This window comes from Humulus lupulus, chromosome 2, assembly GCF_963169125.1.
Source record: "Humulus lupulus chromosome 2, drHumLupu1.1, whole genome shotgun sequence".
NCBI classification, from domain to species: Eukaryota; Viridiplantae; Streptophyta; class Magnoliopsida; order Rosales; family Cannabaceae; genus Humulus; species Humulus lupulus.
In genome coordinates, this window is record NC_084794.1 from 255,312,554 (window position 1) to 255,329,147 (window position 16,594).

At 34.4% G+C, this 16,594-nt stretch overlaps 1 protein-coding gene across 4 annotated transcripts; it reads right to left on the reverse strand.

Annotated features, from left to right (window-relative positions):
* Window positions 1–2,845: 2,845 nt before the first annotated feature.
* On the reverse strand, window positions 2,846–7,487 carry LOC133819231 (protein phosphatase 2C 70). Of its 4 annotated transcripts, none has more exons than XM_062252425.1 (13): window positions 7,262–7,487; window positions 6,294–6,483; window positions 6,034–6,207; window positions 5,755–5,936; window positions 5,502–5,660; window positions 5,075–5,218; window positions 4,925–4,986; window positions 4,375–4,510; window positions 3,987–4,081; window positions 3,670–3,785; window positions 3,461–3,590; window positions 3,306–3,360; window positions 2,846–3,205 (listed from the first exon to the last, which is right to left on the reverse strand). In XM_062252425.1, the coding sequence occupies exons 1-13, from the start codon at window positions 7,385–7,387 to the stop codon at window positions 3,047–3,049; spliced, it is 1,728 nt and encodes a 575-aa protein (XP_062108409.1). In that variant the 5' UTR covers window positions 7,388–7,487; the 3' UTR covers window positions 2,846–3,046. The 4 variants fall into 4 exon arrangements, with proteins under 4 accessions (XP_062108409.1, XP_062108408.1, XP_062108411.1 ...); XM_062252424.1 differs by having other exon boundaries at window positions 3,670–3,788; XM_062252427.1 differs by having other exon boundaries at window positions 5,755–5,930; window positions 7,262–7,486.
* Between the last annotated feature and the right edge of the window lie 9,107 nt (window positions 7,488–16,594).

Here is a 16,594-nt window from a genome sequence, read left to right on the forward strand (position 1 = left end):
TGGGTATGAGAGGAATGTTTAGCATCAAATTGAAAAAGGTTAATAGTGTTAGGATTTTTTAGTAATATTAGGCATTATTAAGTATTATTTGTGAAATTTCCCTTTTAATTTAAAAGTTAGTTGCAAAAATACAACTCTAACCCATCTATTTAAGAAGAAAAAAAGTTTAGTCCTATTGTTTATTTTTAAATTAAATAATTAGATTCAATCAACTAAAAATATAGTACACATATTCCAAATATAGATATATTATTCTAAATTGAAACATTAAAACATTATTCTAAATTCATAGTTAAAAAATTTAAAATAATATTTAATATTACATATAATATATGTAATAATATAAGTAATATATGTATGTATAAATAAAAAAAAACTCTTAATCGGTTTATTTGGGTTATATTGGATGGTTGATATAATTTGCAAACCACCCAATATAATAATTGAGTGGTTTGAATTTTTATTGGGTTATTCGGGTTGTATATTTTGTCAGTTTTTTTGGTTTAGTTTGGACAGTTTATTTAAGTTGGGCAGATTGCAAAAACTTTTGCACATCCCTAATATCATGTTTGTTAATTTTCCTTCTCCAAAAGTGAAATTTTGAATGTTTTTCATTTGGGTGTAAAATGACTTTTATTTTTATTTACATGCAATTTTTTAAATGACATTATTTCATTCATAAAATAAATGTTTTAAATGAGAGAATTATTAAGAGCGAGCATGACAATTAGGATGGGTTAATATTTTTTTAGGAGATTTTTCATAAATATGGATTTTATATTATTATTGTGCAAAAATATAAGGATTATACTTTTCCTAATTTGTTAAAGAAAAAAACAAAGTATGAGAAACACAATTGTTAATTAACTAAATATGGAAGCTAAATTTAAAACAAAAACATATCAGCTAAACAAGAATACTATTGTAATTAACATTCCACTCTTCTCTCTCAAAACCCAACCACACAAACCCACGATGAAGGAGATTCACCTCCGATGCAAACGCCTTCTATCTCCGGCGCAAATCCCTTCCAGCTTTGGCGAGCAATGGTCCGGAGAGCTCTGCCACCTTCATATGCGATTCAGACGACATTGACTTTGGGGAGTTTGTTTCTACCATTAATGAAGATGAAGAGCTTCAACTTGGTCAACAACTTCGGCGAATCTGGGAGACTTTGGCGCCGACGACTACAATCGGTGGCGGAGGCCTGTAATTTCGAAGAACGAAGGGGAACGGAAGTCAAGGTTGGCGAATTGTTTTTCAAATCTGAATTTTTTTTCTAGGTCTAAACCTTTTTTTTTAGATTTGGAACTAAATTGTAAAAAAAATTAAGTTAAGGTAAATAATTGCTCATATTATTACAAATATACTCTCTTCTTCTCGAGTTGCAAATCAAAACTCGTTTCTTTTCTTTGGATCTATTTTTTTTTTCTATTTTCAGGTCTGCAATAGGTAATTGGTTACCTTCATGTTGTGATATGTGTGTATATTTTTAGGTTCTTTATGATAACCAATTACCTTCATGTTCTGATATGTGTGTATATTTCTTGGTTCTTTATGGTGAATGGTTACCCATGTTATTAAAATTATAGTTACTTCTTCTTCCTTTTTTAATAAAGTGTTCTTCTTCTTTTTCTTAAATAAGAACAAATCATGTCTTTTCCCCCCTTGTTAACCGGTTACCTATATTTCTAAAATTATAATTACTTCTTCTTCCCTTTTTAATAAAGTGTTCTTCCTCTTTTTCCTTAAAATTTGATGTTTCTTTTCATATATAATATAAGTAACCCGTTACCCCTCTTATGGTAGAATGTTACTCCTTTCAGGGTAACTGGTTACCTCTCCTGATAACATGTTATTTAACCTAGATTTATGATTTTTGTACATAACCGTAAAAATATCTATCAAATAACTAGTTACCTTACCCAAACTTAGAAAAAAAAACGTACAATTTAAAAAAATGAAAAAAGAATGTTTATAATAAATAAAAAAGTAATAATAAACACAATTCATATTAAAAAAATGCAAAACAACCAAAGTAAAAAAAATATAGTTATATAATATTAATATAAAAAATCAATTAGGATAAAAAAAATAATAATCAAATTACAAAAACACCTTCCCAAATTAATAAAACTTGATTAAGAGTAAAACTATTTCATACACTTGATTAAGAGTAAAACTATTTCATACACTAATTTTTATACAAAAATATGAGAAACTAAATCCATAAAAATAAAAAATTTTAAAAAATGTCATCGATTTTTTTTTTTTAAAAAAAAGACATAGTTTTGTAAACTTTACTAAAAAAAAGCCATACAATTTTCTTTTTTTTAATACAATGGAGATTGGAGCCCATTTAGCTAGTCAAACTAATTTTTGAGTTGCTTTGCTGCAACTATAAGTCTAATTGTTATTATAAGTTTTCTAACTGTTAGGTTTGAAAGACAACACGTTTCTTTCAATGATGCGTTTCAAATAGTGTCGTTTTTTAGTGGACGTCGTTTTTAGTCTTCAAGTTGGTGCAATTAAGGTTTTATGGATTCACTAATTGGATGTCGTATTTTCATTTCCTGGACGACACCGTATCTATTTTTTATTCCCCATTCATGTCATTTCCAAACTCGTTGGTGACCAAAAAAATAAAAGCAAAAATCCCTTGATTTGATGAGAATTGAGAAAGACAAGCATGAACTTTAAAAAATAAATATAAAATATTTGGATCAAATCCTTGAATAACTTTAGGGGGCTCTTTTTTTTTCTCTCTCAAACCCAACATTTTCTTATCATTCAGATACAGATATATACCCAAAAGAATCTCAAGTCTCAACCTCATAGACAAGGCTTTTCTTTAAGATGGCAAAAATGAAGGGGTGGGTGGTATTATTGAAATTGATTCTCAGAAATGGAAGCCACATAACTCTAACAAATTCCAAGCAAGAGAGGGCTACCTAATCTAAATTTTAACAACGGTTCATAAACTAAAGAATATCTTTTAAGAAGATATCGCACTATGTATTACTCTATCTCTTTCTTTCACATATTATTAAGGTTCATCTTTACATGAGGTCCTGCTCCAGTTGTCAAAATCTAAAAATAATACAGAGGTGTTATCCTTTGTTCGCATTGTTCTTGCCTCACTCAATAAAAAATTAGCAACCTTCTCAGCCGAACTCTCCAAAACCGAACTGCATCGCTCCCTAAACTGTTCAGATCAAAGAGCAAAAGGGTTAGCCTTTTTCTTTTCATTGTAGAGAAAAACCAAGAAAACTACATTGAAAAGGGGATAGAGAGAGAGAGAGTACCTGAAGGACCAGCTGAAAAGCCTTCTTGGTGCTAATGACATCCCACAAGCCATCACTGCGGAAGAAAAAGAGTGTTGAAATGAAATTATCACAAAACATTGGAGAATACAACTAGCATTAGAAACAAAACCAAACCATTAAGCTAAAGCAAATACCTTGCTAATAGCGCATATGTCCCATTGGCTCGATCAATATGCACAGCTTGACTTATAAATGGTTCCGAACTAAACCGAGCATCTTGCTCTTTAAGAAACTTGTCTCCAAGCATCCGAGCAAGATTCAAGCCTAAAGAAGAGGCAAAATGTGACTACTTCTTTATTTAAGATTATGGTAGTCCAAAAACAAAAAAATGAAGTTTAAGTACCGCATAATCGTGTTTCCCCATCTCTCAGTGGCTCTCCTCTTTCTTCCATTCTCAGTCTTTCAGTATGACTAACTACTCTATGGTCCTCCGTCATCTTAATCGGTTTCCCATTGGCACTGCTACAATTAAACATATTCAGTATAAATTATCGTGCTGCTGGTATAAATTACAATGCAGGTACTTCTATAATTATATTTGGTAAAATAATTCATTTGAAAGAAAAACTATCTATTAAGGACCACATCTAATAAATATTAAACAATAATAATTGTACAGAGAGATTTATTTAAGGAAGACAAAAATAACATGATACGTACTTCATAACACATGCTGAGTCCCCCACATTTGCACATTGTGCAAAGAAATTTTCAGCACCATCAGTCCATACCAGAAGCACTGTTGCAGTACAACCCTGAGTAAAACTAGTTTTATTAGCACAAACTATAGCATTATCAACATTCATCACTACACAAAATTATCAAAAAGATATCAAGTGAATATATGAATACACCATATATGTAATAATATATATTTATGTTTTTTTTTTCTGATTTTCCTGCTTGCTGAGCACATTTATAGGGGCAGTGACTTTCTTTTTAAATATATTTTGTACACACTAAAACAAGAGTTTCAAATAATAATAATAATAATAATAAAACGTATACATACAAAGGATGAACAGAGAAAAACCAAGGGAGGAAAAACCTCATAGTAGTAATTCATGGATGTTTCTGTCTGAAAAAATGCATCTCTTAGAATATTTGAGGCATCACACAGTGATAAAACCTCCTCTCTTTTTTGTGTGTCAGACAAAATAGTGGCAATGGTCTCAGGCAGAACTCTGCAGAACAGAAATATCACTACGCTGTAAATATGTACAGGATAAAAAAACACACACTATAGTTACTAAGAACTGGAACATCTATAGCCACTAAGAATTGGAACACGCATGCATAAGGCAAATAACTAGTTATAGGGGAATGAATTTTTTTAAGTAGTCTAAATATTATTTAATGATGCATATTAAAAGAAAGTTTGAACAAATTCCAGAGCTCAGAGAAAGAAGAAGCAGCTTCTGTACATCATCATATATGATGCATTAACCATTGATCCTAAGACATCATTTTCCATTTCTAAAAATATGTGCCATCTGAACAATGAGCCTTCTTTTCACTACGATAATAACTTCACCACCAGGTTACCAGATAAAAGAATTTGGAAAACACAAAGGAAATAAAAAGAAGACAAAACTGACTTGCTAGCAAATTTGGCAGCCTCTGCTCCACCATGTCCATCGCAAACACCAAAAAGTCCAAACTGCAGAGTTAAGCTTCTATCAAATATTAGAACTTGTGGAGAAATGCAAACTTTACAATGAAAAGAAAGGATCGCTAAATTTGAGAACCTGATTAATCCCAGGAAGAGGCCAGTGATAAAAGCATACATCTTCCATAGGAAACTTCCTTCCTCCACGACGCAAAGCCATGGGATCTGCTGCCACACCAACTCCAAAGGGGATCTCACATTCCCTCTGTGACTTAATATGAACCTGAGGTAGACGTTTAGAATTGGTTATAAGTTGCAAATATGAGATCAACTGTACCTATGAAATTGCAGTTCAACTGTCTAAGGAAAAAAAAGGACATCATAGTAGTACTCAATAAGCCACACCCGACAATATATCCAGTGTTTTCTATAGATTCTACTGTTTTATAAGATACTTTGAACTGAATTCATAAATATTATGAAAAAGAAGAGAAGCTATGATAACAACCAAGTGTATGTAAAATAAATTCTTTCTTTAAATGCAATCACAGAATATATAGACTTACATATATTTTTGAAGCTGTTCCAAGAGTTATTACGTCTCCACTTACAATCACAACTGGTTCACCCCAGTGTCTACTTCCAGTATCAGGATGATTAATTGGTTCCGAATTCAAAATTGTTCCATTAAGACTACCCATGTCCCTCAGTTCCCATCTCGAATTCTGAAGCCAATGGTTCAAGTACAAAATAATTACTGCACCATAGCGGATGCAACACAAAAGAAAGTCCAAGTAGTAAAGTCATTAAAATGCTTACATTCAAATTCCAGTTTATCATTGCATGCTTCCCTGACACCTCTGAATCCTTTATCAGAACATCACTTGGAGGAATCCTTCCGAGAGTTAGAGGAAGCTTCTTGGAATTTGTTGAAAGCACAGAGTAGCGTAATCCACGAGAAGGGCCAGAAATGGCCTCCAGGATAAGGCAGCTAACTGCACCTTAAACAGAAAGATGTTACATATTTTCAGGCACACAAGCACCTAAAAATGATTTGAACATTAACCGCCTAGTGCAATGATAGGAGAAAACAATTACTTTGATCAACGACATCCTTTGAGACATATTCTGGACAAACTTCGTGCCCTAAATTCTCTTTAGCAGGGCTTTTTTCTGCCACTGACTGATGTTTCAAAGTTGGACGTTTAAGAGTCTGACCAATCAAAACATCTTCTGAATAGTCAGATATTACATCTACAGCCAAGCTATCACCTGAGACAAGCAAAAGATTAGTTTGGGACATATAAAAAAAGGGTTCAAAATAAAACAAGCATAACAATTATTTCTAGTTCTCATACCTTGAACCAAATTGGGAGCTGTAGCGGCCACCCTTGACTTGTGAACAAGTCCATGTGTTCGAGGAGAGCGGAAATGCCCTTCGTTCTGGTAACATGCTCCCTCTAGGTCATAATCTCTTGGAAATTCAGTACTTGGATTTGGTGTCTGATCCACAACATCTGAGACAAGGGGCCTCTCAAGCTCTGCAGCCTAAACAAGTTGAAGTTTGAAGAATGAATGATACATGAAATAATCCAATACTTTCAAATAATTCTAACCTTGATTTCCATCTTTTTCACAGCACTCTTTTAAAGAATGAAATAAATAAATAAACTATTATTGCAGAAAATGACTTCCCCTGCTCCACCATGGAAACAAGGTGGTGACATGAATGGAACAGTAATAACTCGTAATCGCTTTCTATCAAGTTATTTTTCAAAGATCATATTCGGTTCCTAATCTAACACCAATGCAAACAAAATCAATGGATTATAACATCGACCAACTGCTAAATTCGCCAAAAAAAATAACTTCTTCCGACGCTTTACTCCAATTTTCCAAAAATAAAGAATATCACACCCTCGAATTCAGACCAACAAATAAAAAAGCTAAATTGGTTTTCAAGCCCAAATTGCTTCGGAGCAGTACGACGATCTCACTCCAATTACTTCCTCCATACACGTCACACACATTTCAAGCTAAAATCAGAGGAAAAGAAAGACTCTTGCAATGCATCAGGTAACTACGAAGCCCTAAGAAGAGAAATAATTCGATTTTTGTAAATAAATAAGCAAACAGAGCAATCAGATTAAGGTCGAACTCGATCGTATATTTTGCCACTCTTTCTCGGAAACCAAACATCCGCATTGCACCCGGAACGAAACAAGAACCGCGAATTCAGAAACGGGATCGGAAACGCAAACCTCCGAAATGGATTTGGGAAAAACAGAGAAAGCAGGAGAAGGTTGTATTTATCGATTTATTTTACCGTGCGAGAACGAGAAAAGAAGAAACGCCATGGTTTACAGGTGATGAGGAAGACCAAGATGAGGATCAGAAGCAGCATAAGGAGAAGAAGAAGACCAACAATGTTATCTACCATAGCCATACTCATCTCTCTCTCTCTCTCTCCAGGAGAATAGAGATTGGTTCGGGGTTTGCGAGAAGCTCGCTTTGAAATGGTCGCACCGAAAAAGAAAAAAAAATTAAATCTCAAATTTTTATTTTCATATTGGTCTAAATATTTCTTCTTTCTACCGGTAAAATTCCCCTTTCATAATACTATTTAATAATAATAAATATGTATAATTAGTTTGATACACCATATATATATTTTTAGTTTTTTAGTCATTTTAATTTAATATTAAATTCCATGCTACTTAAGTTTAATATAAAAATATATATAATTTTCAAATAAAATAGATAAATATCAAAATAAAAATTGCTTTTCTAAAAAGTAAACATATAACAATAAATAAATCTAAAATGAAATGTATGTTTTTTTTTAAAAGGAAATGCATGTTTTTTAGTTACAAGATTTTGTAATTTCTCGAAATTCAAGATAAATTATGTAATAATCAAATACAGAACTGTGTAATAATTTTCCCCTTAAAAAAACTATGTAATAATCAGACAATATTGTCTAATATTATTAAAGAATTATATAATATCGATCACTTCAGCTCCATAAGCCTCCCTTCTTTTTTTTTATTTATTATTTTTTTCAGCATTAAAAAAATAATTAAGAAATATATTAATACATGCATGCATTGATGAGCGGGATATTCTAGATCCCGTCCGTGCTCCTATCAGGTTTTGTCTGTTTGTGAATAATGGGCTTTACTTAGATTAGCCCAATTGATTATTCAAGGGCTACGGCCCAATCCATAATTCATAGTTTGGCCCAATTACTTACACTAATAAGCAAGCATGCTACTTTTTAATCATCTAACAAAAATAGAGTTTCCAGAATAATTAATAACTAAATATTAGCTGTTAATATATATTAAGAGGTTACATGATTTCTTTAGCTTTAAGTATCCCCTAACAAACACCAAAAAGTACCAAAATATGGCATTTACTCACTAACAACTAAGAGCATATAAATAGTCAAAATAGACTACTTATTATTTTAACTAACAACCTATAGTATCTTTCCTCAAAAAAAAAAAAAAAAACCTATCGTACCTAAATAATGCGAACTCATCAATTAATTAATAATTTAGTGTATCCAAACATGTTTAGTTTTTCAATTCTAATAAATCAAAACAAATTCAAATATAATGTTAGGTTAGCTAATGGTATCATACCATATTACCTATACGGAAATTGATAAACACTTTTAAAAATATCAAATATTAGATGTTGTTTTGAAAAATACCAAAATTATAAAATAAGGCCCAATATTGTATTTTTTGGGCCCATGTCATATTTTAGGTTACAAAGTATCACCATCTATACCAATGGTGGTTTGGTATGGAGTTGGACTGCTTATGGGGATAACACAAGTGGAAAAACGAAAGAAAAGAGTGAGAATATTGAGTGTGCTAAGTAAGATGAATATTGAAGAGGTGGAATGAAGAAGGGATTAGGCTGTGTTTGTTATTTTTAAAAGGGGTGAAGATGGGTATGAATTTTCATACCTGAGTTTGAGTTTAGAACAAGGGAAAAACATTCATCACACGTCTTTGGTAGAGAAGATTTTTTTTTACAAGAGATTAAAGAAGTTGGAGGGAAAGAAATTGTTAAGGAAAAGAAAGGAAAGAAAGTTGTATATATATATTTTTATTATTTTATCTTTTTTATAAAAAATTTACATTAATTTTTATCTCCATTTTAGGGGGAGATAATTTTTTATGGGACCCACTTATAATTTTCTCTCTGTTTTTTTTCTCACATCTTTTCTTCCTTACCAAACACCTCTAAATTTTACTTTCTATCCACTTTTCTCTTGTAAATTTTCGTATTTTTCTTAAACACCAAACGTAAAACTAATCATTTGTTTAGACTTGTTTTCCTCCCTCTATAATTTTACTAATAATTTTCAATGGTAGGAAAGGGGTGGGTGGGGCCCATTGCCTACACTTTTTTTTGGAATTAAAATTGGAAAATTTGTATATTTTACCATATTTGTAAAAAAAATATGCAAAATGTGTATATAACAAATATATTAAAGTGCCGCCTCTAACGAAAATAAATAATAGTTAGGTGATGAGAAACCGCTAAAATAATATAATCTAATAGATAGATTTGAAAAAAAATTAACTTTAATACACTAAACGAATTGACGGCAATAATAATAATCCGAAACCATTAAATTTATAGATAGATTAAAAAAAGAGTCAACTTTAATACAATACAAGATTTGATGACGATAACAAACAGTTAAAACAATATAATATCTATAGTTGAACTTAAAAGAGAACTAAGTTTAAGAAAAAAATGAGATCTCGCAACAATTAAAAATACTATTAAAACAATACAATTCATAGATGAATTTCAAAGACACTAAAATTTAATACAATATGAGATCTTTATTGTTTCTTTAGAAGAAACACAATATAAAAAATAATTAAGAAACATACAGATGAGATGATGAGAGAAAATAAATCTCGGGAAGAAAATCATCACACAATAAAGAACTAGTTGAATATCATTGATTTGCCATTAGAAAATAGATTTGTATCCACAACATTTAGAGAATAATAAAAACTTTTGAAGTAAGCATAATTATTATAAAATTAAAAGAACTGAAATAAATAAATAAATAAATAAATAAAAAAGTAGAGAAAGAGAGATTATACCAGGTGGTCTTGATTAGAATCAAGAGAAAGGTCTTCCATATTCTTGTTAAAACTCGCCATTGATATTTGATAAGAGTTTAGAAGCAAAGCAATACTATAGAATTGGGGTACGTTTGATGTTAGCCACTGACACTTAATTATAGTGGTAGAATTTTTCATGTTTGGAAGGAAGAAATGAAAGATGGTAAGTATTAAATATTACAGTTACATATTTTTTTTTGTTTAATTATTTAGAAGGGTAATTATCATGACTCATCATTGTTATATTGTACATATATATTATTGTATTGAAACGGTTTCTTTTGCTTAGTATTTATTATATTTTGTTTCAACAGTCAATTAAAAAACGTACGTGTAATAGTTGGTGTTGGTAAAATCATATCCTTAAATAATTAGATAAAAATTGAAGCATTATTAAGCCTTCTATTAAAAACCCAACATATTTAGTAAAACATTAACTCTCTCTTGAAATTGAAACATTTTAAGCATGTATGTACAGTAAAAGATAAGTATGACTAGTATACCGATGAATTAATAATTTCAAAATTAATATATATATATATATTGATTAAACAAAGATTTGGGGACACCATATGTTAGACTAAATAAGTTTACTAACTATATACATTATTGTCTCATGTAAAGAGCTTCTAGTTATTTTCTAAGTTCGTTTTTAAATTTGATAATTAAATTTGCAATATCCTAAACTATAGAAAAAGAAATAATGTTGTTTGTAGACTTGTTTTTGTTGTATTTAATTTTAGTTGGGACAAAAAAAAAAGCTGGTAAACTTGTTTTTATTGTTTTTAATTATAGTAATCATAAAAAAAATTGTTAAATGTAACTTCAAAACAAATTGTATTTTCAACTTAATATTTTATAATTGTTGTTTTCTAATAACTTAAAGGTTTTGTTTATGTATAGATTTTTTTTATAATAATAAGATGTTTGACATTAAATCATATTTTCGACAATGATTCAAGATAGAAATAGGGATACCATCTAATCAAGCTAATTTTGTAAATAAACTAAAATTATAATTAGTAAATTAATCAACAACTTTGTTCTTTTCTTAAGCATAAAATTAAAAGTTTCCTTTCTTAAGCACAAAATTTAAACGATCACCCCAAGCTAAAGTAAGAAAAACATTTATATAAGAATAGACATGAACAAAATCCGAACAATATTAAACAATTTAAAGATAATTAAGAACTATAACTTGAGCATCAAGAATCTCATAATTCAGTTTTATATCCAATTTCTTGATTGAGATTTGTTGTATATATTTCAAATCTTATTTTTATTCCATTAAGAATATATAATAGAATATCTTACATGAAAAACATGTAAAAATATTATATGTATTTATAAGAAAATATAATATTTTATTCATCACCAATTGGTTTTGAAATAAAACCATTTGATTCTTAGCATGGTATCAGAGCCTAATAACTCTAGTGAGCACATATGATCCAAATTGATTTGTGTTGACTAGCTTTTTTGCTAACAACTAATCAATCTAAAGCTTAAAGAAAAGAAGATTGAACATATGATATTTACGTGGTTCAGGTTGTTAATCAACCCTAGTCTACGAGTCACTCGTATGAGGATGTTAAGAACTTGCAAAGCTCAAGTTTTCTTAGGTTTTAGGCAGCGTATAGGCTCACTCTGAAATGAACTCGGGTCTTTTACAATGTGTGCCCTAGTCCTATTTATAGGCTGCTGGGGCAATTAAGTTCATTAATTGGAGCTAATTATAAATTTTTTTCCTTAATGAGGATTTATTACATGATAAATGAAAATTCTAGTAATAAATGAGCTGGTGGGCTCCAGCGTATCTTGGTGGGCCCATTGTGAGGAATGTCAGCCCACTATTTTGTTATGGGAAACGTCTCTGACACTGTCATAGTGGTAACTGCATGTTTTCCCATGTCAGGCGACGTTGTGGTATAGCCGCTTGTACGGAGTCGACACCACGATCCAGGTAACAGTGGGTGTGAGAAAGCTGTCGGTGGTCCAGGGCCACTGCGCTTGACACCTAGCTACCCTTCTCCTTAGCCGGAGGAAGGCCCTCGTAGGATTGGAGGAAGTAATTTGATGGGACGGTTTTGTAGCGAGCCTTGGAGCACCATCTCAGAACATTGTCCTTGGGAAGTGACGATTCTAGGAGGAAACAATCCTCTAGTGGTGGTGAACTGTGGTTGAATGATGGGCTTAATTCCCTTCAAAGTGTGACACGCATCACTTGGTGAAAACACGGACAACAGTCTGAATAGTGAACTATTTAAAAACAAACAGATAGAGAAAGTAAGTCGATTGTGATTCACATATTGAAAAGTCACTTGAGGTTAAAAAATAATCATGAACTAAAAAGCCACTTTTGATCCAGAAATTCAAGACTAGTGAGCCAAAACTAGCCACTGTCTTGAAGAGGTAATGTACTACATGGAAAACATGTGAAAGTATCTATATGGAAAACATGTGAAAGTATTGATCCATATGAGGATGGCCCAACAATTCCACCCCGAGTGAAATCAGGCGACTAGTGTCTTCATGATTGGTCGACTTATGAGAACCATACCAGTAAAAATTATTTTCTTATTTAAAATCATTCTTATTGATTAGAGGAGTCAAGTTCAGTAGTTTATAGATAAGATAACATATGTACAGTTCGAAAATATTTGATTGAGAATTGGGAAATTCCTTCTACAACTCTTGTATTTCGCTTGAGAGAAAAGTTACTTTGTGTGATATTCAAATTTTCGGTTTGAGGGTGATCTTGTGCATTGGTGTAGCGTCCCAAATTTGCTAATAAGACTTAGGGCCTTGATTAACGTGCCTGGAGGGCAATAATTGATTTATTGTATTAATATGTGAATTTGACGAGTATGTGATTAAAAATGCATGTTTAGGTGAATTAAATATGCATGTAGGCCCCATTTGGTTATTATGAGCATGTTTATAATTTTAGCCCGTTGAGGGAATAAATGTAATATTTGTGTATATTGTGATCTTTACCACATGTGAGTGGTGATATAGTTGTGATGCACGGTCCGAGACAGTCCTAGGGAGCAGTTTAGCTAGAACGTCACAACGGGACCCGATACCCGACTCGGGGCGAGTCAAGGGGTATTTTGAGTGATAGACATTTAATTGAGTTATCAGGTTATGAAAATAAGTATTTGGAGATATATTTGAAGTTAGAGCGTTTATGAGGGAATGTTGGGAAAATTTACCATTTTGCCCTCGGGGATGTTTTTGGTACCCCGAACCTTGGGATTAACTTAAGTTACTTGAGTTAGGCAAGACAAAATATAGAAACACTTAGAATTTTCCCAAAACCGACCCTATCTTCATTCTCTCTCACTCTTGTTTTCTCTAGACCTTTCCAAGGAAACCATTGGAGCTAAGTGGGAATAGTTGGGCTCGAAGTCACAAATTGGAGCTCTAGACTTGGAGATTAGCTAAATATTAGCTTGTGAATTCAAACAGAGATTGAGGTAAGCTTTGAATTATAATTTTAGTCATTAAATTCTGTAGTTCATGGCTGAGTTCTAGTGTTCTTGGGTCTTTGAAGTTAAAGATTGAATTGGGGATATGATGAGGTTTTAAGCTAGATTTTTGTTGGGTTTTGTTGCTGGGAACATTTTAGAACTACTGTGATAGTTAAATTGTGTTGTTGGATTGATTTTGAGTTAAATTGACTGGCTTTGGTTGTTGAAATGAGGGATTTTTCTGGGTTCGAAGGGGTCGGGTCGTGGCTCTGTTCTTGGTGAGTCGCGACCCTTTAGAACAGATGGGGGCCAAGAAGAAGGGCGGGCCGCGGCGCCCCTTTGGTTGGGCCATGATGCGTGTCTGAGATTTGGGGAGGCTGAGCCTCTGGTTGAGGCGAGCCGTGGAACAAGGCCATGGGGTCGCGACTATAGGGGGTTTTTGGACCCCGACAAGGTTTTTGGCTCGGGAACCCAAAAGTTAAGGCTCGGGATGGATTTTATCACCCGGATTGGTGGAATCCAAGGTCGCGGAGACTATAATTATATCCCAAAGTTATTTAATGGATTAGAGCTTGATGGATGGATGTTGTTGATACATTGTGACTAGGTTTTCAGCGAGGCTCGGACTAGGGGACTGTGCTCAGGATATCGGTGCTCGGGAAGCTTGGGACACAGGTAAGAAAACTGTTGTACTCGTAGAGCAGGGCGTGGCCCTATATTTTGTATTGCAGGGCACGACCCTATGTGATTGTGTTGTATGGCGTAGCCTTATTGTTTATGTTTGTATTTGTTTAAGTATTTGTTGATTATATGTTATGTATTGCACATTTGTGAATGAACAGTGAAGGCAGAGAACAGCAAGGGGCTGGGAACAGCGTTAAGCACGTAGAGTGCTGGGCCGAGTACGACAAAGGGCCGGGAGCAGCATTGAGCACGCAGAGTGCAAGCCGCCAGGGTGAGACCCTTCTCGGATGCTTGAGTCTTCCTCATGGTGAAGACCCCGAACCCAGGGCCTGGTAAAGCGCCTGGGACGGCATGGCCGCTAAGTGTTTAGCCTGTTGGCTGCTTTATTATGTGCTGACTGATAGATATGCATCTGATTGATTATTTGTGTTGAGTGTTCTTGCTGGGCTTCGGCTCACGGGTGCTCTATGGTGCAGGTAAGGGCAAGGGAAAGGTTGACCAACCATGAGTACGGAGAGCGTGAAGCGACGTGTACATGTTCGGCCTGCCTGGCTGCCACGACCAGGGGTATTTTTGAGAGATGCTATGTATTAATCTTAATTTTTTTCGTCTAGTCGACTTGAAATGTATTTTGAATTGTAGATATTTTCTAAACAGTATTTTGGGATCCCAAATGTATAATGCTTTATAATTCCAGTGAATGACTATATTATCAAATTATATGACTTTTATTACAGTTTAGCCACACTTTTAACCTAAAACCTCGATTAGCGAGTTAATTACACATTTTAAACTCACTTAGTAACGACTTTAAGGAAGTAGGATGTTACAACTTGGTATCAGAGCGAGCCAAGGTTTATGGTTCATGGAGATTGACCGAACATGTACGCTCACTGCCAGTGACAAGCTTGACTCAGGGTTGGTCGGTAATGATTGAATTATATGCTTGATTAAGTGTTTAAGTGCCCTGTTTGCCTGATTATTTTATATAGAGCACGATGAATGTGTTGACATATGCATGATATTAGGGCATGGCCCCTTGAGTGCTGTATTTTATTTGTGTATTGTGGATTGCTGTTTATGGTTGGTTGGCGTGAATTGGGAGGTGGTTTTGGATGTTGTTATCATGCCTCATGAGCGGCGTCGTTGATTGCAGGCATATTGTTGAGATGCCTCGACGATCAATCAGACTCCGCAGCAATAGGGCCGAGGATGACAACCAGGCTCAGGACCCTCCACCTGTCCCACAGAATTGGCAACAGTTGTTTGCCGAAATGGAAGCCAGACTACACCGAACAGAAGAAGAGCTTCGACAGCTGAGGCAACAAGCCCCTCCTCAGGGCATTGGGTTGTAGGTTCATCAGGCTGTGGCGCTAGTGCCAATTCAGCCTGTTATGGAAAATAGGTGGGAACCTTTGTATGAGAGGTTCAGGAAGCAGCATCCTCCCACCTTCGAGGGTGGACCAGACCCACTGCGGGCAGAGCAGTGGATGAACATGATTTCTTCCATTCTGGACTTCATGGAGGTGGAAGGGAACGAGAGGGTAGCTTGTGTCAGCTACATGTTCAGAGAGGATGCCTGCATCTGGTGGGATATAGTGACTCAGAGAAGAAATGTTGCAGTTATGACCTGGGAAGAGTTCAAAAACATTTTTAATAAGAAGTATTATAGCGTTGCAGTCCAAGCTGCGAAGTTTGAGGAGTTTACCAACCTGACTCAGAACCGGATGACAGTTACTGAGTATGCCTTGAGATTTGACCGGTCGGCGAAGTTCGCGTTGGATTTGGTGCCAACTGATGCGACAAGAAAGGGTCAGTTTTTGTGGGGATTTAATGTTATGATCACCCGTGATGTAAAGATTACCTTGGATCCGGGGACTACTACGTATGCTCAGGTAGTGGACAAGGCTCTTACAGCTGAGGGGGCCGAGGATCAGATATGGAGAGAGAGCGCTGTTAGGCGCGATGCTAGGAGGGTGGGGCCTCCTTTTACCGGATCCAGTCGGGGTAGTGGCCCCAGTGAGCAGAAGAAAAAGGCCCTAGATTCTTTCGTCCCTCCTAGCTCAGATAGGAGGACACGGGGTGCTTTTAGTGGCCGTCAGGGTGAGGGTGATAACTGGAGGAGTTTCCCAGTGTGTCCTTGGTGTAGACGACGATATCATGGGGAGTGCAGGATCAGAGCTCGCTTTAGTTATGGGAGTGTCAACCATTTGAAGAAGGACTGCCCACAAGCCAGGAAAGAGGAGCCGAAGTAGAGCGATAGCCTCGCTCCTGCCATAGTATTCACCTTGACCCAGACTGAGGCTGAGGCTAGCCCCTCAGTCGTGATAGGTCAGATTT